At 39.1% G+C, this 23,375-nt stretch overlaps 1 protein-coding gene across 1 annotated transcript in view; it reads left to right on the forward strand.

The window, feature by feature from the left end:
- Positions 1 to 13,635: 13,635 nt before the first annotated feature.
- The window catches only part of LOC111865176 (probable Ras GTPase-activating protein), a 569,826-nt gene continuing 560,086 nt past the window's right edge, over positions 13,636 to 23,375 (forward strand). The window contains exon 1 of the mRNA XM_033751719.1: positions 13,636 to 14,032. Within this exon, the coding sequence (XP_033607610.1) occupies positions 13,972 to 14,032 (61 nt within the window). The 5' untranslated portion in view covers positions 13,636 to 13,971. The remainder of the gene's footprint in view (positions 14,033 to 23,375) is intronic.

Consider the following 23,375-nt stretch of genomic DNA (forward strand, 5'->3'; position numbering starts at 1 on the left):
GACAGAAGGAAAAGACAACTATGTCTTATTGCTTGTAGCTCCTTCATGTAAAATAGTTTTGGAATTAAATCTGAAATCTCCACTACACAAATGTAAAAGGGTTTCTGCCCTGTTTCCAAGAAGTTTCAGTAAAATTTGATTTGTTTACCTTATTATTCAGACTGTAAGACACACATTGATTCTTTACTTCTTTTCTGTCTTTCATCTGCTCCATTTCTGCATTGTTCACTGTGATTTATCATTTGTAATTTAAACCCTGTCTTGTATAAAAATCTCTTCTGCCTTGAAAACCCATTGCATTAAAAATGCAAAACATTGCTACCAGCAATGGTTACTTCACAGCATTTATGAAATCCCAGTGCACTGAAGCATTTCCACAATGCAGAGAGAGACATTTCCATTCTTCAAAACTAGCTTGTCCAACTCTCAGAATTTGGGGGTTTTTGGAATTTGTCTATCATCTGGTATTCTAGAAAAAACAATGTTTCGAAAATTGGATCTATTCCCGTCCTCAGGTGAAGGGGGAAGACACCTACTCAGTTGGGTCCCTCAGAAGGAGGGGGACCCAACTGAGTAGGTGTCTTCCTCCCTCACCTGAGGACAGAAACAGATCTAGTTTCCGAAATGTTGTGTTTTCTAGTTTCTAGAATACCTGACGATGGACAAAGTTCAAAACCCCAGTAATTCTGAGCATTACACATCATCATCAGAACCCTTTAGAACGTGTCTTGTCCAAGATAAGCAGTTATGGGTGCAGAGGTAATATTTATATGAGTGTATCAGAATATTTTCAACCTTATTCACTGTTATCTGCTGTACCTTTGGACTGTAAGCCACTGAGATTTCAGGCAACATTTTCCAGGATTACAAGTGTGTGTTATGTTCTGGAAAATATGGTACATCATACTAAAACTGATCATCTGCGAGTCTTCTTTGTTTGTATGTTCAGAATATCTTCTGGCTCTTTTTAGTGTTATTTGGAGTAATAAGATTTGTGACATTAATCATAGTTCAGTGATGTTAGTCATAGAACTGCTAAGCTACACTCTGATTCGACGTGAATTCCTTAAACAAGCACCTGTAGACCATCATCATGTCATATGATTGGTGTCTAATCAGATATGACATTAAGTATTGAGTCTAGTTGATATCAGACCTGAAGTATTACAAAAAATCATTTCAAGAGCTTCCCCACAAACACTAATGTGTATGTGTGCGTAGTTTTTTGAGTCTCGGACATTATCAAATATTTTCATCTTTATTTAAGCATTGAAGATTTATGACTTAATTAAAATTTGGCTGTAATAAAATGTTGATGTCAGTTGTAAGGATGTTTTGCATATGATGAGGCAATATTAAATGATATATATACACATGCACAAAACAGTGTGGGAAATATCGTACGATCGATTTTAATGATAATTAGAGTACCCGTTTTATGTAAACAGTACAAGCCGTAGGAAGGTAATGCATGTTCTGACACAGTCAGAGTGTACTTAGTATGTATTTCAGAATACATTTCAAAACCACTACAGATATGTAAATGTAATTTCAACATGATACTGGTATAGGTGTAGCAACCCAGTCCCCAACCCATTTTCCTGTATCCCTAGGGTTGATGTTCATGTGCTGCAAGTGGTGTAGATCCTCTTCTCCCACACTTTGCACATTTTTGCTACTTCAAGCAACACACCACTGTTTTTCTTATCTCAGTGTTTATATGAGTGACTATATTTTCTTATTGTATGTTTATTTATTGTGGCCTACTGATAAACAAGACCTAGCCAGAGGGATGATTTGGGTGCTGTAATAGTTGTACAGATTTTAACAAAGTCCTCTGTGTATGAAATTTGTTGGCTGTTGCTACTTCTCATGCCCTGATACCTGGTTAGACACAGTGGGAACATATGTTCTGCAAGATGTGTTTAGAAGATAAAATACAGGTTAGTTTTGTTACATCCCATCTGCTCATAGGTAACAGTTCCAAAAGTATAGAACCAGTCTGCATGAAACACTGTTCTGGGCAGGTACTAACGTTGCTGGCTATGAGTCCACTGATGTCAATCATAAGAGAAAATTCAAATTATTTCATATGAATGCAAGGGTAAATGCAGAAAGAATAAAGAGAGCAAGGATGCTGAGAAAGGTACTGGAATTTGAATCAAAAGATAGATCCTGTAAGACAACTCAGAAGAAGATGGCTCAGTTAGGTGCTGGAAGACATTAAGAAGAGAGGAAAGAGGTGGAAAGTAATTGTAAAAGAAAGCTTATGGAAAAAGAGAAAGAGATTGGAAATTTTTTATCTGTATGAACATACAGATTAGAAAACCATATGAACATGGAAATGATGCTAGAAGAAATGAAGAAAAAGAAGAAAGTAAATGTGTTGTGATAGTAATTTGATTAATTAAATGATTATACCAATATTTTGAAGAGTTGCTACTTAATAGCTGTCCCTTTTTTGTTGAATCTTTGGTGAGATAGGTTGTTATTGTTCCAGTGGGTCATGGCTTACAAACTGGGGATATTGGTCATGACTGTCATACATTGAATGCAGCCTAGATCATCGTAGTTTTCATGACATATGAAAAGATTTTATTAAAACAGCTAGGAATGCTTAGATATTTTTCCATAGTCATTACATTTCTTCATAGGATTGTCAAATTCTCTTCAATGACTGGATCAATTTGCCATTTTGGCTGTAATTCAACCACTTGTGACTGAAGAGTGATTATGTCAAAAGCTCCTTCTGAACTATACCAGGCATCAGGTATTAAACATAATGGGAGGCAATTATCTGAATTCTTCCCAGATTGAACTTCAGGCTATGGTCTTGTTAAAGTAACTGAAAGGCTTAATGTTCTCAATATATAAAGTGATATCGAACTTTTCTCATGTTGTATGTTAATGTTTCAATCTCAAGTAATGGTGTAAGATTTGAGGCTTTCACGGCGGTGACTATGAAGAAAGCAGTCTTCTGGGATTTGGCNTTCTTAGTAATATTGTGGTTAAGGATCCCATGTCTTCAATCCAGGCACTAATATATTTAGTGGTCCATTTCTCTGAAAATCAGAATTTAATATATATTATTTTTCAGGAATAAAGTTTTGATTCACTATTTAGGATTCTGGCAAGTGCCAGATCTGACAGGATGGCAGCAGTTACAGACCATTGTCTCAATTTATCAGGCCTAAAAATGCTTGAAAGCTGATGATAAGGGTATGGAGCATCAGAAGTGTGAAGTTTGGTAGGGAAGTTGGAAGCACTGTGATAAAACCCTGCCCCCAAGAGTACTTTTCCTTGGTAGTGCTCCATGCAAGGTGACTTCGCTGTTCTTGGAGAGATGGTCAAATTTATGCAACAGTTTATTGTTTTTATATTAGAAAATTCTGACCATTATTCACTTATTCACTATTTTGGTCAGAAGATATTACATGAGTAATTAGAAATGTACATAATGTCGTATAATACACAATAAATTGAACTTGAACCAACCCAAGCAGCTGGTTGAGAAACCATCTGATCTGTGGTTCTGACATTATAGTTTTTATGCCAGTAAAATTTTGCACTGCTTAACTTTACATTATTTGTTATTTCTGACCAAAGCCCAGTTACTCATTATTACACTGGGAAGATATTACATGAATATTTAAGAAGTGCGGATTATTGGGAAATGTATAGCGATGTTCAAGTCTTTATATTAAACATGTTAAATTTCATGTTATATTGCAGTATCTGCCATGCTGATTTGAATACTTTTATCCCAATGTAAGATTATAACAGTTTACTCTTTGTTTTTCCCATTATGGGCCAGTTTAATTTGACTGTGAATTGTGACATGAAGTAATTGTGAAATAAAGAACAAGTTCATTTACTTAATATTTTTTCATTCCCCCCACAGTATGCAAGCATCGCTCTGCAGTGGCCAGTTGTTACCTTCATATTAGAAGTGCTCAGGCTCAATCCAATTATCCTAACTGAGAATTTTCATGGTTTTCTGATCTCTTTATTGCAGAACCTGATGTAGTTCCTTAAAAACTAGATCTCTTTCCGCCACAACCTTTCTAGTTAATCCACAATCACCATACAGTTGAAAAGGCATTAAACAGAAGCTAAGCAAAGAGCAGTCTGATTGTAGTCAGCCATACTTAGCTACTTAGCTGTGAGTTTCCTGTATTCGCTATTATTCTGTCACAGGGAGAATGGGAATCCACCCAAGATCAGATTTAATGGGTGTCTGGGGCAGTTTCCTGGGGGCTTCTGTGAAAGACAAATAGAATCCACAGATTTACTTGAGGCATTTGCTTCCATAAAATTGTGAAAAGATAATTTGTATTTTTAGTTGTTATTTCATATAAGAACAAAAAAATAATTAGCATAAAAATTCTTTGTTGCTGACAAGATTCGCCACATTTTTATTGGCCCTAAGCCCCCAAAACTGTAAATAGGATTCTGAATGCATCTCACTTCCCACCTCAGAAATGGAACCCATCACTTAACTGGACAAACAGAAGGGAAGAATTAAAAAGAAAAAAGGTGGTAGCTAGATTTTTTCACCGTCATCATTGCCCAGTAAAATTTCCACCAAGGTAGACTGTCTTGTGAAAAAACTGCCTGTGTTCTCTATCCTTCAGTGAGTTCTCTTTTTGTGTGCATATGCATGTCTTCAGTGAATTTGTCTGTCCAGCCATTGTTTGACAAACATCTACTTTTGTCATTCATAGCATCCTTATTTCACCACTTTTCTTGTGATATTTCTATTTTCAAATCGTATTTCCTAGTTTGAAATTTTTATCCTTTATTTATTTTTTTAATAAAATTAAACTGACGTCCTTACTCTGTAACCAGCCAAGGGCTGCTGTGTCAGAGATAAAGCCCCAAATTTGAAGATCAAGGCTGTGGAAATGTGCTGCCTGGTTTGAGTACCACATACATACATACATACATACATTTCATTTCACAATTCCAAACAAATGGACATGAAGGTCGTCATACAAAAATTTAAACAAACACACAGATAATGAAATAATTAAAACTAATTGTTTATGTTATGCTCCACATATTCAGAAACTGTATAAAAGGAATTATTCATAAGATATAAAAACAGCTTATTTTTAAAACTAATTCTATCCTCTTTAAGGCTTTGAATGGTTATGGGCAATCTGTTGAATAGTTTAATAGCAGTAAACATAGTACCTTTCTGAAAAGCAGAAAGATTCGAGTTTGGCAAATATAATTGCTTTCGATTTCTTGTATTCAAACCATGAACATCTAAACCTGAATAAAATTTAGTTTGATTATCAATCACAAATATCATCAATGAGAGAATGTATTCACATGACAATGGCAGTATATTCAATTTCTTAAAAAGATCCCTACAAGAGTCTCTAGGTCCCACTCGAGATATAATCATTATTACTTTTTTTTGTAATTTAAAAACTCTAACATTATTCGTTGAGTTGCCCTAAAAAATTATTCCATACTTAAGAATAGAGTGAAAATAAGAAAAATACACCATTCGTAAAAATTTTTTACTCATAAAATAAGATAAACTCCTAATTACAAAAATAGCTGAACTAAGTTTAGGGAGAATATACTCTACATGACTCTTCCAGTCTAAATTCTTATCAATCTGCAGACCCAAAAATTTTATCACAGAAACTTCATTTATAAACAAATTCCCACTAGCAACTGCCAGAGAGTTATAGGACTGTTTTAGAGCAAACCTAATAATATTAGTTTTAGTGATATTTAAGGCCAACTTATTAGCTGTGAACCAATTTATAATAAGAGACAGTGTACCCCTGACTTTATGCTTAAGCTCATCATGATTATTACCAGTAACCAAAACACTGGTATCATCAGCAAAAAGAAAAACTTTAGCCAATTTATTAATATATGGAGGCAAATCATTAATGTAAATAATAAATAGAAGTGGTCCCAAAACCGACCCCTGCGGAACCCCTTGTTTAACTCTTTCCCAAGATGAAAAATAGTCCTGACCATCATTAGTTTTGATGTACACACACTGTTTTCTATCCCATAGATATGATTTAAACCAGTTTAATATACAACCCCGGACACCATAATACTCTAGTTTAGATGTCAATATCTCATAATTAACACAGTCAAAAGCCTTAGCAAGGTCACAAAAAATCCCTGCAGTTTGCAGTTTGTCATTCCAGGCCTGAAGTATGCCAGTCGTAAAAGAAAAAGCAGCATGGTCTGTTGAAAAATTTTTCCTAAAGCCAAATTGTTCCTGCACCAAAATATTATTAACTTGTAGATGCTGACTCAATCTACAATGCATAACTCTTTCCAAGACTTTACTAAATACAGTCAACATAGAAATAGGTCTATAGTTCGTAATATCAACCTTATCTCCTTTCTTATACAGGGGCTTTATAACAGCATACTTCAAGCGTTCAGGAAATACACCAGTAATGATAGACATATTACAGATGTAGGAAAGGGGCGCATTTATGAAGACGCTACAAAGTTTTAATACTTTAGATGAAATCCCATCATAACCAGAAGCCTTCTTTGATTTTAAAGAACAAATTATATTGATAATTTCTCCTTTGGTTACAGGAATTGCTTTCATACTATGAAAAATAGGCTGAAAAGCGTTCTTTAATAATTCAAGACGTGAAGTAGTTTTATCAGGATGTGTTTGCAGACTATGAGCAATATTAAAAAAATACTCGTTGAAAGCATCAGCAACATCATTAGATTGAATGTTCCTAGTATCCATTTTAAACATAACTGGCATATAATTGTCTTTGGTGGATTTATGCAATACATTTCTTATAATATCCCATTCTGTTTTATTTCTATTATTAGAATTTCAATTAACTGATTATAATATATTTTTTTTGCTTCATAAATTACTTTCCTTAAAATAAGACAATACTTTTTATAATAAGTTTTTATTTTTGGATCGTTACTATATTCGATTAACTTATATAAAAATCTTTTACGTTTACAAGATGTCTTTATACCCGTAGTAATCCAACTTTTATCATTGTTATTGCTCAAGTACACAACAGGGAAGCTTGCTTTATAAATGTTTAAAAATGTAGATAAAAATTTATTAAAAGCACAGTTAACATCAGTATTAAGATAAACTTCATTCCATTTTTCATAAGATAGCTGTTCAGTGAAATATTTAATAGCTTCACTAGTCAGCAATCTAGATTTATAACTAGATCTTGATTTATTGTTAATTTTATTGGTAGTAGCAAAATATTTATCAAGTATAAAACATTGTGCCTCATGATCAGACAGTGCATTACACAGGGGTAATGTTATACAAGAAGATAATCTTGATTTATCTACTAAAATATTGTCAATAGCTGAAGCATGATTATTTTGCAGTCTAGTCGGGAAATTTACAGTATGTACCATATTGAAAGTGTTAAGTAATACAGTCAATTGCTGTTTACGGTTATCGTTTAGTAAATAATCAACATTAAAATCTCCACATATTAATAATTCAATAGATGGTTTATACAAAAACAATAAAGCGTGTTCTAACAGATTCAAAAATTGACAAAAATCACCTGCAGGAGATCTGTATAGACAAACAAGAACTAAACCCTGACCATTAGATTCTATTCTTAACAGCTCATAATTCTAAAATTTTTTCCACACAGTAAGTTGATAAATCAACATGACTAAAATATAATTCTTTATGAACAAATATACAAACACCACCTCTCTGATACCTACATCTAGAGTAGCAAGACCCTAATACATATTTTTCAATACTAACAAGACTTAAATTGTTGTCTGACATATAGTGCTCTGAAAAACAGAGAAATTGTGGACTAATCTTATCTACATTTAGGGAAACAATTATTTCATCCGTTTTACTGATGAGACCTCTGATATTTTGATGTAAGAGAATCAGAGGATTATTAAACTTAACAGATGACCCAGAAAATTGATACACTATGTCCGTAAAAAATCATCAGATCCAGTTTTGGGAGGCTTTTTAATCCTTTTCCGATCAGTAGAACAGGTAGTGTCCATGGACGGATGCTCTGACATAGGCATAGTACTGTTATCTATTCTTATTTGTTTCACCTCACTAAGTGTTTTATCCAAATCTGAAAATCTATAATCTAAACTTCAGAGTGTGTGACAATGAGTGTGGAGCAACAGTGAGATGATGATCAGGAGTGGAAAAGAGAAAAAAACTGAAAAACCTACTCCAGTACCACTTTGTCCACCACAAATCACACATTGTCATCCAGGATTTAACATGAGAGACTAAAGTGAAAGGCCAGCACCCAAGTTTCTGATTTATGGCATGGTCTCATTCTTAATATTTCACAAATGTATTGACCTTTCTATTAACAACATACTTATATAAGATTTGAGGCTTTCACGGCAGTGACTATGAAGAAAGCAGTCTTCTGGGATTTGGCACTTTGTATATGTGGCGTTAACCGACGTTTCGGAGGAACGTATCGCCTCCATCTTCAGGGTAGAAGAAAAAATATAAGAATTCTGCAAGCGAAGAGACCGTGAGAACCGGTAAAAGCAAACGTCGGTTAACACCACATATACACGGTGCCAAATCCCAGAAGACTGCTTTCTTCAACATACTTATATTTCTTATCGTCCTTGGTGAGCTCTGTGGCACGTTGAAATTAAGTTTCAGAATCTTTATTCTGAGTACTGTTGCTATTCAGTGAATCTTGAAACATGTTATAAGTCAGATCAAGGTTTAGGATCAAATGTGGAGCATGAAAACTACATTTTAAAACCTTATGTATGAATTTAATATCAGATGTTGATCCCACAGTTAACCATTTAGTCTGAAATTATGCTGGAACAGAACAGCAAGACACGACATTACCATTACTCCAAGACCCTGATTTCCTGGAGCTGGATTGCTGGGTCACCAAAGTGACTGATCACAGAATGGATGACCAATGCCTGATTCCTGGCAGGGGAAGATACAAGTAGTTTTCATTTTGCCACTGATGTGAATTGACTCCGACCTGATCAAATCGGTACTGAGGGCACTTACCTTGAAGGTAAAGCAATTGGAATATAAAGCTGACCACTAGCCTGCATCTATTGCAGTCCTCTATATGTCTTCAGAGCATAATGCTTAAGCCTATTGTCTAATGTACCGCATTCTGACTTCTGTCAAGAAGTGTCATGATGCCTTAGATTTGAAAATAGATGATGGGACCTCTGTTATATTGCACATAGAGATATTTTGTTGAATACAGTAACCACACTGAAATTAGGGTGTTCTTTTTATGCCATGTACCTTATTTTCAATAAAGAACAGACAGCATATTGAACATTTTATTTGCAATATTGTACTGTATTGTCTTTGAATCTGTGTATAATATGTCTTGTTTTCACTTTTTGCTGCCTAAATTTAATTATGTAATTTTGAGTACTGTGACTTATTCAAGAGATACTGTTTTAATTCAAGGAGAATGAATTTTCTCATTTTTTCCCAACAGTCCCTCCAATATGTGTGAGTTAATGTTTCCTGTTCTTCTTATGCAAGTGACACAGTTTGTTACAGTTGTGAAATAGAAGGCAAACTGGGGTTGTTGGGGAGATGTCGAGCGCTCTGCACGTTAGCTGGGAGGTGTCAGAAGATTTCCCTCGTGGGAGTTCTGGGAAAGAACAATGTTTATTGAGCCAAACAAATATAAAAACATTTCAATTGAGATCGAATGCTGTAGCTAAATTTATCCATTATGCCAATAAAAAGCAGAGTAGTAAAATACTGAACTAAGTAAATTATGCAGGACATTTCTAGCGTTCTTGTGGCATACACTTTGGGAAACATTGATGTAGGTAGTACCTACTGACTGTTTTAATCAGGGTGCCATAGATCGTTAGATACCGCATAATCTCAAAGGTTGGTACCACAGTATATGCTAAGTGAATAGAGTGAAATAAAATAATAATAACATACCTGTTTTGCAGTTAAATTATTTGATTTTTGAAGCCCATGCCTATGTTTCATTTGTAGTTTATTTAAAAGAACTTTTTTCAATTGCATGTATGTCATAGCATCACGTGGGGGTACAGTCAAGAGTGATGGATTAGGAAGGATGTGGTAGGAAGTGGTTGTGACCTATGTTAGGTCACACTCCCTTCATTTCAATTGAGGATCTGGGGAAAATAATGAAAGTTTCATTCATGACATCAGCCTTCTGAGCCAGAAACTGAACTGGTGCCTCACAAATCAAGCAGGACTGGCAACCTCTAAACTGCAGCATTTGGTCGGCCTCCTGGAAGTCACTCTTTTCACCCATGTGCCTGTACTTGGGACACTCATCTTTTATCCTAAACATTCAAGAGGTCCCCTGCTCTTGCTGTAGTGTTTGCAGCCATACACTCTGTGGTGTTTCAAAGCCACCCTTCTCAAGGATGAGAAGGAGAGGCGAATCAATATTGCATCTCCTTCACTTTTCTCCCCTCTCCAACCACAGCTAGATGGAAGTGATTGACAGCAGCAACCCTAGGGACGGTTTTGGTGACGTGTCCCTGACTTTGTATGTCATCACTGGTGTGTATGAACATGACAGACTCTATTCACGTTTGAAATATGAGAGAAGTTTTGAAAGTTGAGAAATATCACAGTGTTCTTTTATCAGCTTCTTTAGGATGAATACATTACAGTATCAAATACACTTACTTACTTACTTACTTACTCATGGAACTGAGCCCTTCTGGAGGAGCTGCCAATTCTGCAGCTACTCAAGAATTTCCCAGCATTTTATGGAACCTGAAGGTTCATTACCATGTTCACAAGAGCCCTCTGCTGGTCCCTATCCTGAGCCAGATCTTTCCAACCCATACCATCCCATCCTATCTCTCTACGATCCATTATAATATTATCCACCCACCTATGCCTTGGTCTTCCCTGTGGTCTCTTTCCTTCTGGCTTTCCCACCAATATCCTATACGCATTCCTCGTCTCTCCCATTCGTGCTACATGACCTGCCCACCCCAACCTCCTTGACTTGATCATTCTAATTATACTAGGAGAAGAGTACAAGTTATGAAGATCCTCATTGTGCAGTTTTCTCCAACCTCCTGTCACTTCAATCAAATACGCAGCTCATACATAATGTCAAACAGAAAACATTTTACAGAAGGAAGCCTTGTGCACTAAAATAAGTCAATATTTCATTTATGTACAGTGTTTTTGGAAATAATGATTTTCATACATGTTTTCAGTCATAAATTTGGCTATAAGCCCATCCAAAGCTTTGGAAAAATATTGTTTTCTTTACTGAAAGAAAATATCACAAGGTAGTACGAGTATAGCCCATCCAAAATTTTAGAAACAGTATTGTATAATTGGACCGAACTTTGGTAAACTTTAACTTTTTAGTGAAGTGGGAGGCGCATCATATAGGTTTGTTTTGCCCTGCACCCCACAATTAAATATACATCCATTTAAAATCAAACGTGAAAGAGCTTCAAAACAGTGGTTTATGTGTGATAGTAGAAACGAATTCATCTGTCTTGATATTCTATCATAGGTCTGTGTCAGCTGAGAAGTATTTCTGATAGACGTGTAAATTTCTGTAATGTGACAATCCAGTTTCTTAGTGTTTGTCGCCAATTTAACAACTGTCTCAAACTATAATATCGTCAAATGACTGCTGGTAGTGAATGCAAATTGGGATGGATGGTAAGCACAAAAGAAAACTATTGACAGTCTGTGTCCCAGTCGGAGTTTGAAAGGAGTACCTCCCAAACCAAAAGCATTGCCACTTAATCCAAATTGCTCGGTGACATAGTTGAAGAACAGCGTCTTTTTTCTTTATTTAACTTATGTTATAGCTGTGGACCCTCAACGTCTCGCAACCCTATGGGCCTTCATGGCCTGGTACAGGGATAGCTTTACTTACTTGCTTTATAGCTGTAAGTATTTAATAGGGCCGTCATGTAATTGTAATGCAGAATGGCAGTAAGAAAAGAAAAATCAGGATGAAGATTGCTATATTCTGCCAGTTAGTGAGGAAGCATTGCAGAGAGTCTTCTGTTTATTTTAATAGTATTCAAAAAGTTCTGATTAGGCTTGACAGAGTAAGTACACAGGTAATCAAACTGTATTTTCGCTTAACCTACAATGTTGAAGAAGAAGGTAAATGTAAAGCTATCCCATACAGGACCTTGGAGGCCCAACGAGACAGCATGGTATATGACAGATGGTAAGCATATTATCTGTCTGAGACATGCTCGAGGTTGCATCATACTTTGAGTAGACAACATAGGTAAGAAAATTGCTGTGTAGGATTTGAGGTTCTCACAGCGGTGGTTATGAAAAGTACTGTCTTCTGGAAAATAACGCTGCTTAGTCCGTTGAAAGTCATGCAACGTTTCGGAGGAAAATACGGCCTCGAAATTACGGCTTGCCACCTGCTTTCATGCTGGTATTTTGCTTGACTTATTCGACACTGAAGATGGAGGCGATATATTCCTCCGAAACGTCAGTTACCTTTCAACGGACTATATGGCACAGGATATAATACTATTCTTAAGAAAATGTCTGTGTTCAATGATACCTCCAATGTGGTTTTTAGTTCCCATCTTAGGTTGAAAAGAGAGTCTAGTAATTTTTTGATGATGACATAACGATGTCCGTTACTGATAATGACATAACGATGTCCGTTACTGATGATGGCGCGACCTCGAAGATATTTGAGGCGTTGTACAAAGATAACTCTCCCATTTTGACCCATAAGCAACCCAAGGGCAGTTACAGATCGTTGAGGTTCCGATATCGTTGACTTCTTATTTGTCGTGGCCTAATTGAGACACTAACCGGAATTTGCTTGGAGAGACTGAGTAAAGCCACAAAACCGTTGTCCCTTCCCAGATTCGAACCGACCCCCCCCCNCCCCCCCCGAATACAAAACCTGAGCGTTACCGATGTACCAAACTGTCGTGAAGTAAGATATTTTGAAATACAGCTTCCTTCGACAGCCTTTCCAATTCGTTGATCATGATCATTTTACCGTTTGCCTTCCTACAATGAATGCAGTTGAATAAGTATCTTTAAATAGCATTGTTAGTTCCATTTTTAACTCAATCGGTGGACTTGAAAAGAACTGTTACAATTTTTACAGGCCAAAACTACCAGTGACTTCAAACGACAATGTCCAAATATTTGACGCCAAAACGTGATTTAGCCGCAAGTCGTAACCTGCGTAGTAAAATGTGTATTCCAGCTGGGCGCGACGGTTCGCACGTGGCTGTAGGCGCTGTAGGTGCCATTGTCTAGGAAACTATATCATTAACCGATCCGCTGGGATTGAATAATGAAGTTAGTCTTGTGGCGTGTAGATGGCACTGCTAATAATGTCTTTTCCATAGTTCCGAGATATGTTCATTCGAGCAGACCTGCAGTTTCATTTGTCAGTCTTTATAGTAAGTAATGATAACATATAGATCGTTATCCTACCATGGAGATTCGTATTTATTTTCCATGTATATTAACGGTACAAACGGATGAGAAACTGCATCGAGTGAATCTGTCAGGAGAACGTTACAGTAGTTTGTCTTTGGTACTGAAGTTCTTTGAACCGAATCTGCTGCGACTGTGTTCTGCAGAGTGCGTGTGTGCGCGCGGCGTCAGTTTGAATGTCGGTGTTCGATCGGTTAGGTGCGAAGAGGTTATATTGTGGTGGTTTCGTGTGCTCGTGTCAAACGTTTCGCAAATTCGCAGGTGAATTCGTACTACCCTCATCATGATGTAAGAACAATGGAGAGTGTATTCGTGGCATTTATGAATTTAAGACTCATGACCAACGGAAATACTTATGTGAAGTGTACGAGTATTTACGTGTGCGGAGTGTTCAGGTGAAAAAGTTGTGCATATAAAATTCCAGTGTTTTGAATCATAAACCGTGGAAATTGTGTGGAGTTACACTGCTTACAGTACTCTGACAGTTCTTGCTAACAGCTGTCAGAATGAGTCGAAGAAATAAGTTGGTTTATCCATGCCGCGTTGAAGGATGGCTGAATGTTTGTGGTAAGTTTTTTTTGCCGGTTTCATTCTTGTATTTCGTGCGATATGAGGTAAATAATTTTGTTATATGCTGGACATAGACTCCTGGCTTTTATTTGCTTTCGCGCCAGTGTTGAAATCAGTTGACAGGTAGAAACAAATTCCAGTCTGTGGACAGGTCCTATTTATGAGCTGTTGCACACCTGTATGTGCGTCCATAATGACGTAACCGTGGGATTCAAATTTTTTTTTTTCAAGATGTGTAAAATGCTGCAGTAAAATGGAACATGCTCATGTTTGAAGTAAGCAAACACGCGTTAATGTTGTAACTTGAGGACATACTTACAGATAAGAATTTTATGATCCGTAGTAGTTGTATTTTTGTGACTACTGAAGTAAAAAAAAAAAAACTCGTTGAATCTGTATCATTTGTAGACAAGGGCTCAGTTACTGCTGGCATCTCCTGTTTTAACATTCTGTCTTTTTTCAGACATCTCAGACATTTGTTGATTGATTTATTAATTGCTTTGTTTTGAAAAAAAACGGTTAAAATTCGCGACTGTTGGCAGCACAAACAGGTCTGATAAAGCCAAACTTAAAGTAAAATTAAAAACTGCCCTATTCAAATTTGTTAGTAACGTGACTGTAACGCCACGATTTATTTTACGACGCTGTCAGTATCGAAACTGTATCGACTGGCAGGATCATTGATAAATGAAGAATTGGAAAAAAAAAGGTCAGGAATGCTGCAGTTTCGAATCATAAGGTAAATTTATGAACGACGAATTTTAAATTATGTGCTAATTTTCGTTACAGCAGTATAATGTCCTTATATTTATATAGACGGTTAGGAAAGACGAAAGACTTTTATGTATGGGATATAGTAGAATTAACCTTTGCCGGAAGTCTTTACGGCACTTTTACCGGTTGATTTATGAAAATTAGAATCGGTTGTATTAGGACTGGTAAACAACGAAAGTGCAACTCAGATTTAGTGACAGTTTGACTAGCTCAGATAGTTTGGACTGATTAGCTCGGTGTTTTTCTGGCCAATCGCCATTTGACCAATATTCACACCGTACTAGAGGTGTGTTAGAGGCCTTGCGACGAGCTGATCTATGTCTAAGATCTAGTAAACCGAAACGGAGAGTTTCATGGAGGTAGGCCTAGGCGCAAATGAGGGCTGTAGCGTCAAAGGAAGAAAACTAGAGGTGTGTGACCGGCCCGGCAAGCAGTACGATGTGACACTTCTGTCATCAGTTTGTTGGACTCATATTTCACCCCTTGGGGTGTGGTGAGACTGAGTCCACTTGGCACGTCGGCCGGATGACAGATGAGCGTGGAGTAGCAATTGGTGGAATGATAATTGGTAGGGGAAACAGAAGTGCTCGGAGAAAACCTGCCCTATTGCCACTTTATTCACCACGAATCCCACATGACCTGACCTGGGATCGAATAATCGCCGGAGCTATGGCACGGTCTGCTCTCAAAGTAAATAAATAAATAACATGAAGTTTTAATGTGGCATGTTTAGTGTAGCAAGCAGCGAACTAACTACCGAACAAGTTGGCACAGTTGATGATGCTTGTGACTTGTATTCCGGAGATGTCTGGTTCGAATCTCAGTTGGGACTCCGGCTATCGTGATTGAGGTTTTACACAGTTTTACTTAGTCTCTCCAGGCAAATTACGGAATAGAACTTTGAATCACGATCGTTTTCAAGCAAATCCTTTCCAGTTTCCTGTACTATCCTACCATTCGAGGGCCGCGCCATAGCTCAAGCGGTTAGTTGCTGGCTTCCCACCACGGCGCCCGGGTTCGATCCCGCGGTCTGGTCAAGTGGGATTTGTGGTGGACAAAGTGGCGCTGGGGCAGGTTTTCTCCGAGTACTTCGGTTTCCCCTGCCAATCTTCATTCCACCTATTGCTCCTCACCTATCATCTGGGGCTGGTACAATAGGCCAGAAGTGGCCGTAGTACAAGGGACTTAGTTCCACCCCACTAGCAATAAAAAAGAAATCCTACCATTCTATGCTGTGTAGTTTAGCTACTGTTAGCGTGTTAAGGTAATCCACAAAGTTTCAAACGAAAAGTAACCAACAACATGGAACAGAGTTTGTCGTGAGTATCTAGTCGTACCTCAGCTGTTCAAGAAGCTTACCGTCATTGAACTCTGTCCTGCGCCACATGAAACCAGCCTCCCGTTCTATTTCTTTGAGATGAATTTTAATGTTATCATCCCATTTACAACTTTACCTTCTAAATGGTCTCTTTCCTTCAGGTATTTCTGCAAGAAATTGCATGCATTTCTCTTCACTCCCATGCGTGCTGTATGGGATGCAAAGTATAAAGATTTAATTATGTTGAACGTAATTTACAGCGGATTGATACATTCCATTAGAAGTCATCGCTTCCGATTTTGTTAATGATTTTTTTTCGTTAGAAAGCATTCACCAATATTCTGCATGATAGTAGCGAATTATGCACTGTTTCCATTTTCCTGCCGAGACACGGTCTGACACCCGATTGCTTTGCATAGTGCCCCGAGGGCAAGCTGCCATGCCCAATTCGACTTTGAATCTTGTGAATATAATTCACGGTTCGGCGTGATTGCTGGCGGCATCATGACTGCAGAATATGTGAACGGTTAACGTTCAAATACAACCCATAATTAATGGCTACGTAAATAATCTCCTAATAATGGGTTTATATCTATTGTGTTCCGAAGTTCCGTATTGGTGACTGAGTTTGTCATGTAGCCGGTACACGTGCACTCAAGATAAGATAGAGATAAAGCACTATTCTTGACCTCGGCACTAGATGAAGGTGAGTGGTCAGTTTCAAGCTTCTACTCCTTTACCCCCGGGGACAGCGCTTTCAGTACCCATTTGATAGGAGGCTGGGTGGGCTCCAGAGCCGGTCTGGATGCTGTGGGGGAGAGATAAATTACTTGCCCTTGCCGAGAATCGAACCCTGGTCAGCTTCAAGCTTCTGCCCCTTTACCCCCGGGGACAGCGCTTTCAGTACCCATTTGATAGGAGGCTGGGTGGGCTCCAGAGCCGGTCTGGTTGCTGTGGAGGAGAGATAAATTACTTGCCCTTGCCGATAATCGAACCCTGGTCAGCTTCAAGCTTCTGCCCCTTTATCCCCGGGGATAGAGCTTCCAGTAAGCGTTTGATAGGAGACTGGGTGGGCCCCAGAGCCGGTCTGGTTGCTGAGGGGGGAGAGATAAATTTCTTGCCCTTGCCAAGAATCTAGCCATTGTCGTCCAGCCCGTAGCCGGTCCCTATACTGACTGAACTACCCCTTGGTGTGGATCGGTACATCCACAGACTCTTATACGCCTTCATTACGACGTGCTTACTTGAGCACATAGACACCTTCCTGTTAAATAAGCCGATAGCAGAGACTCGCGGTAGAGGGCATGGATGCTGTTTCCTGTTTCTCGGATACTGGGAATGTGGGTTTGAGTCCTTTTCAAAGCATGCCTATATGCATAATTCCTCTGTTTGTGTTGCTTTGTGTAGGTATAGGCCTTGGGATGGGCCGATCCCCCATCCAAAGGGTCCTACCAATTGTCTACAGTCAAGAATACAAAACCGGCCAGATGGGATGCCTTGGAACCCAGTCACGAGAAAAGTCCCAATAAATAAGAAAGTTTTGCCTAATTGCCACACCATTAAGAGGCATGGAAGTAAATCTCAATGCAGTCTAAATTTCGGCAATGGTCAGTTATATGTTCTGTCACCCTTACCCCCTGGAATAGATACGCACGGTAATTAATCTTCAATCGTATTTATTTCGGTCAGCACAACTTTCTGTCCCAATGTACTCTATGTTAACTACCGTATTTACGCATGTATAGGCCGCAGCACAATTTTCAGACAGAAATTATAGAAAAAATAATTTTCTTGGAATATTATTTCAGGAGTATTAATTACACCCTGTATTACTAATTATGAATATAATTTTTTTAAAATGAAGTGTGATTTCGAATATTTCGAATATAAGCCGCACCCCAGTTTTCCTCTTGAATTTTTGGCAAAAAATGTGCGGCCTATACATGCGTAAATACGGTATTTAGTACCGTGTTTGGGCCTTTCATGCGTCATTAATAATTATACATTCACTGTTAAATACCTCTCGTATAGTGTGTTTATACAGACGTGTGTACCCGCACAGCAACCACTGAATGGGATTAACGTGTTTGGGCCCCTTGGGATCATTCTCAGAGGCATGAAAATGAAACGAAATTAGCTTTACGTTTGATGTAAATCTTAAAATACGCTTCACAATGAAAGGTATAAAAATATATAAAATATTTCTTAAAAAGTTTTGCAGTAAAATCAGAGTTCATTGTGTCTTGCACACGAAGACTGCTGCATGGCTGATCTTCGATTTTTTTTTGCACAATGTTAGGATCATATGTTAATGTTTATTTGGGCTGCGCCATAGCTCAAGCACTTAGTCGCTGGCTTCCCACCGCGGCGGCCCGGGTTCGATCCCGGGTCTGGTCAAGTGGGATTTGTGGTGGACAATGTGGCGCTTGGGCAGGTTTTCTCCGAGTACTTCGGTTTCCCCTGCCAATCTTTATTCCACCAATTGCTCCACAATCACCCTTGCCTATCATCTGGGGCTGGTACAATAGGCCAGAAGTGGCCGCAGTACAAGGGACTTAGTCCAAACCCACTAGCAATAAAAAATGTTTATTTAAAACTTTAGCTTTGTACAGTATCAGAGTGTGTGCTGGACTGCAGGTTGTTTAGGTGGTGTGGAGGGTAGGTTTGTATAATTATATATGTTATTGACATGCGTGTCAGTATAGTCCCAGGGGTCCGAAACGTAGAAAGCTCTATACATCTAATTTGGTCTAGAAAAGGTAAAGCTATCCCTGTAAGAGTTCTGGAGGCCCATAGACGCCGAGGCTTCCACATTTTCTACCCAATCGACTCACAAATGGCGGTGAGGTTTTCAGCCTTATGCACCGTCTGTCCTTTGCCCCCAGGAATATTCCTGGTACTCATTTCCGTTAGAGGCTGATTCGACCTCAGGACCATAGTGCAGCTGGGAGGATTAGATCAATTGGAAAGTTAAATGAACTTATAGGGAATCGAACCCGCGACCTTCCAGCTAGTAGCATAGTACCTATAATTTGATCTACACTATTAAATTTGTTACACTGGATGGCGTATTATTCCAGTAAGGACAGATATTTGCATAACTTTCAGGGGGCGGCGAGCACAGAATGTTTTTGAACCGTTGGTCTAGCCCCCTAACCAGAAGCTTACTGACCGACCGCGCGTCTCTAGGGTCGGCTGAATGAGGGAATGCAAATCGAAAATATTCACCTTAGTTCGTTTAGTGATTCAGAAAGGATAGCGCCCGACAAACGATGACTTTGCTGTTTCTTTTTAACGATCATCGAATTCCGTACGAATCAATTTTACTTTTTTTTTTGCGTTAATCGTCTACCTTGGCTCCAGTGGAGGGAAGTATTTTTTTTCCTAAGCTGTGAAGAGTGCTAACGTAGTTGGCCGTGTTAAACTTTCTCCAATTTCATAGCGGCTTTAGAAGTTGCCGGGAGCATCCAACCATTTACTACAGGGCAGTCCAATTAGCGACACGCTGGTCGCATGCGGCCCGACAGTTGGTTTTAAGTGGGTCGCTAGATTATCCTTCCTTTCCACAAAATAAAATAGCACGTGTTAGTGACTATAGAAGGGGTTTCGATTGGTATTTGGATTTATTGGACACTTATAACTACTCGTAATTACAGGTAATTGTAACAGGTCCATGGAACTACAAACTCTGCAAATCACTGTACTGAAGCACACATACATACGTCTACGTCTTCAGTAGTCGTCGCTTGGTAACGGCTCTCAACAATGTCTTCTTCTGCTCACGTCGTTGCCTGCTTTCTGCCTTCTGACGACGTAAATCATGGCCACAACTAACTAACGACGGCGATGGTCCCCGCTATATAGCCTCAGCGCGGGCCGCATAGAGAACACCATTTCCAATAATTCTGTTGTTGCGTGCGGCTCAGTTGTTCCAACTTTCAAGTGTCATGTCATGAACTGACTAATACAGACAGCTCCCTCCTGTAAAAACATTCCGTAGAGGCCCATAGGTTTGTGAGACCTCAAGGCTACCACATTTTCTAGACAGTCGGCTCACAGATGGTGGTGAGGTTGTCAGCCTTACTCGCCGGCCGCCCTTTACCCCCAGGGAGATTCTTGGTACTCATTTTTGTTAAAAACTTAAGTCGAGTCCAGGGCCATAGTGCGACAGGAAGGATTAGGTCAATTGTAAAATCTAGTGACCTCAATGGGAACCGAATCCGCGACCTTCCGGCTTGTAGAGTAGTGCCTCAACCAACTACGTTACTCCTGTAGATTTGCCGTTTTAACTTATTGTCACGTGACGTTTCGCGCTAGAGACCTGTAGCGGAACTGTTGCAAACTTTACGTGTATGATTGTCTAACGAAAGGCGTCTCATATTTCTTGCCATGCACTAGGATATTTAATTTGTTCAAAAATTTTTGAGCCCGCGCCATAACACAGGGAGTTAGTTGCCTGCTTCCCATCATGGCCGTCCGGGTTGGATCCATATCCGGTCATGTGGGATTTGTGGTGGACAAAGTGGTACTGGGTGACTTTTCTCAGAATACTTCAGTTTTCCCTGTCAGTTCTCATTCCACCAACTGCTCCACATTCGTTAATCAGCCCATGATTGACCTTATACAGCCTCAGTACTGAGAGTGTCATTAACTAACCGACTTAAAAGATGGACTATTAGTCCACCGTGTACTGTAGTGTGTAGAGCCATTACTAGGCAACGACTGCGATATGAGCAAATAGATCAGATTCGTTACAAACAAAACATATGGAAACGATCTGAACAACAATAGAAGAGCTGTGTTTTCTACGTGGTCCGTGCCGAGGGGTTGTAACAATAGAACAGCGAGGTTATGCAATCCGTTTCTAGACAAAGGTTCGGTAAACACACTTCCGCGTAGGCAGTGGCGTCACACACAAGTGACGTGTTTTCTGTAGGTCCGCACCGAAGGTTTGTGGGGACAACAAAGGTCGTTTGCGAGTCAGTCGTAAGTTTGAGGTGTGAGTAATAAATGGAATTCATTTGAGTTCCGAAGTTCCAAGGGAACAGCATTGTGGCCAGAAGAAGAATTAGAAGACTCAGTGTGTGACGTTACATGTGCTGCAGTGCATCGATATTGCATGTGTGTAATTTAGTGAGACTTTTATTGTTCCTGTGTTGGGATCCGTCACAGTATTATTGCATGGGCGCCGGTGGGGGACAGCCAGACAGCCCGTCTTCTGGATTTCTGTAAACAAATCAAAATTGGAAAAATAAAAGAAATATGGCAATTATTAATACCAAATATTTAAATTATTTTTCTGTTACTCTAGGGCGATCAGTTAAGTAATCTTAAACAGCTTAAAAGTAATTCTGTAAGTAAATTTTCTGACTGCCCCCCCCCCCGAAAGANGAAAGTATCCTGGCGCCGCCGAAACCCTCGCACCTGTTATGGACACCCCTTTTCTCTCAGTGCCTTGTTTAAATGTTTGCAAAATAGTCTTCAAGCAGTTCAGCTGTCGCAATACGCCGTGCGAACTTTGTGGATACATGCACACACGGTATCCTGCGTAAACCTTCGCATCTCAGACCACCCACCCATAGGCTGATGTAAGGGTTCAAGGACAATCCACAGACACCTCAGTGTTCCGTTACCGTCTTCCTGATTTATCTGAGAGCCTCTGTCGAGAGGTCATAGAAGTTTTTGGTGAACATGCGGTTTTATAGCCTACTTATGCCATCTCCATGCTTTCTGTGTGTCTTAACTTTTGGATGCCTGAAATAATTTTTATTAAAATTTACCATGGCGCCTGAATCCATCTCACCGGCGTACCTCATAAATCCCTTACAACAGTCTATGTGTCTGCATGTGTAACCCTCCTATAGTTGCTAGGAAACGGATCTGTAAAAAATTCCCTTAGCGTTGCTAGGCAACGGCTCGTGAAAAACATTGCCACAGCAACGAATACACAACTGAATAATTGTTGGACGCGTCGTCTTCTATGTGGTTCGTGTCGTATCAAGGAAAGTAAGCGGTTGGTTCTTCACAGAACTTCTTGTCTCTAACGAAAATATCCGAGATTCGTACTGCTGGGGCGTATCGGTGTACCCTACAACAGCTCCCTCAAATGTGTTACCGTTACCCTTAGGGGTCCCACAAGTCTTAATTATCGGCATACCCTATGAAGACTGTTTTTTTTTTTGTTATATTTATTTTGGGCCCGTCACGGTAGCCGAGCGGTCTAAAGCATGTGCTATTTTCGCTCGCTCGGAAGCCGGGATATTGAGTTCGAATTGCAAGGCATGGATGTTTGGTGTGTGTATGCGTTTATTCTGTTTGTGTTGTCCTGTGTTTAGGTAGAGGCCTTGCGACGAGCTGATCACCCGTCCATGGAGTCCTAACGTCTGTAAAATGATCATGAAACTGAGAAATCAGCCCTATGCTCCACAGTGGGAGCAAGAGGAGAGAAAAAAAATATTTATTTTGGATTGATTCAGAATAAGCTTGTACATATGACGGACACAAAGACTGTCATTGTTCATTTAGAGTAACGCGCAAGTCACTGAAGTAGAGCAAAACTAATTTGGACTTAACAGCGGTAATATATAAAAGCATTGTCTTGCGTAATTATGTTCGAAATTTTCTATACGGACAATTTGCCTTGCGCGCTTATACCTCAAAGAAATACGTTTTTTTAGCAACAGAACTAACCCCAAGGCTGCCGTTAGTTTGCTGTCTTTTTTGTAAAGAATTAATCAGTAAATCCTTACCCTTTCCTGCAGCTTCGATAATGGATTCAGTGCTAAGTGCTCACGCAATACGAATATTAAGTTCATTAAGCTCGCTGAATTATGAATTTGAATCTTTAAACCCAAAGAAGCTGCCATCATTTAAACAACTGAACAAACAGTCTTATTTAAATTAAGTGCTTATGCATATGGAAATCAAGCGGTTTTCATCTCAGATTTAGCACGAAGAAGCCAGTGCAGTAAAGGCGAAAATGGGCAAACTACGGTGTATCAGAGGTAGCTACCCGAATAGACAAGTAGACACTAGTTATAAAACATAGCTAACCGAATAGACTGATAAACTAGAGTGTATCAGAAATAACTAAGTACACGTATATACTATAAAAGTAAAGCTATCCCTATAACAGGCCATGGAGGCCCATAAGGCTGTGAGATGTTGAGGGTCCCACATTATCTAGACAATCGGCTCACAGATGGCGGTAAGTTTGTCGGCCTTACGCGCCGGCCGTCCTTTACCCCC

This window comes from Cryptotermes secundus, unplaced genomic scaffold (genome assembly GCF_002891405.2).
Source record: "Cryptotermes secundus unplaced genomic scaffold, Csec_1.0 scaffold238, whole genome shotgun sequence".
NCBI classification, from domain to species: domain Eukaryota; kingdom Metazoa; phylum Arthropoda; class Insecta; order Blattodea; family Kalotermitidae; genus Cryptotermes; species Cryptotermes secundus.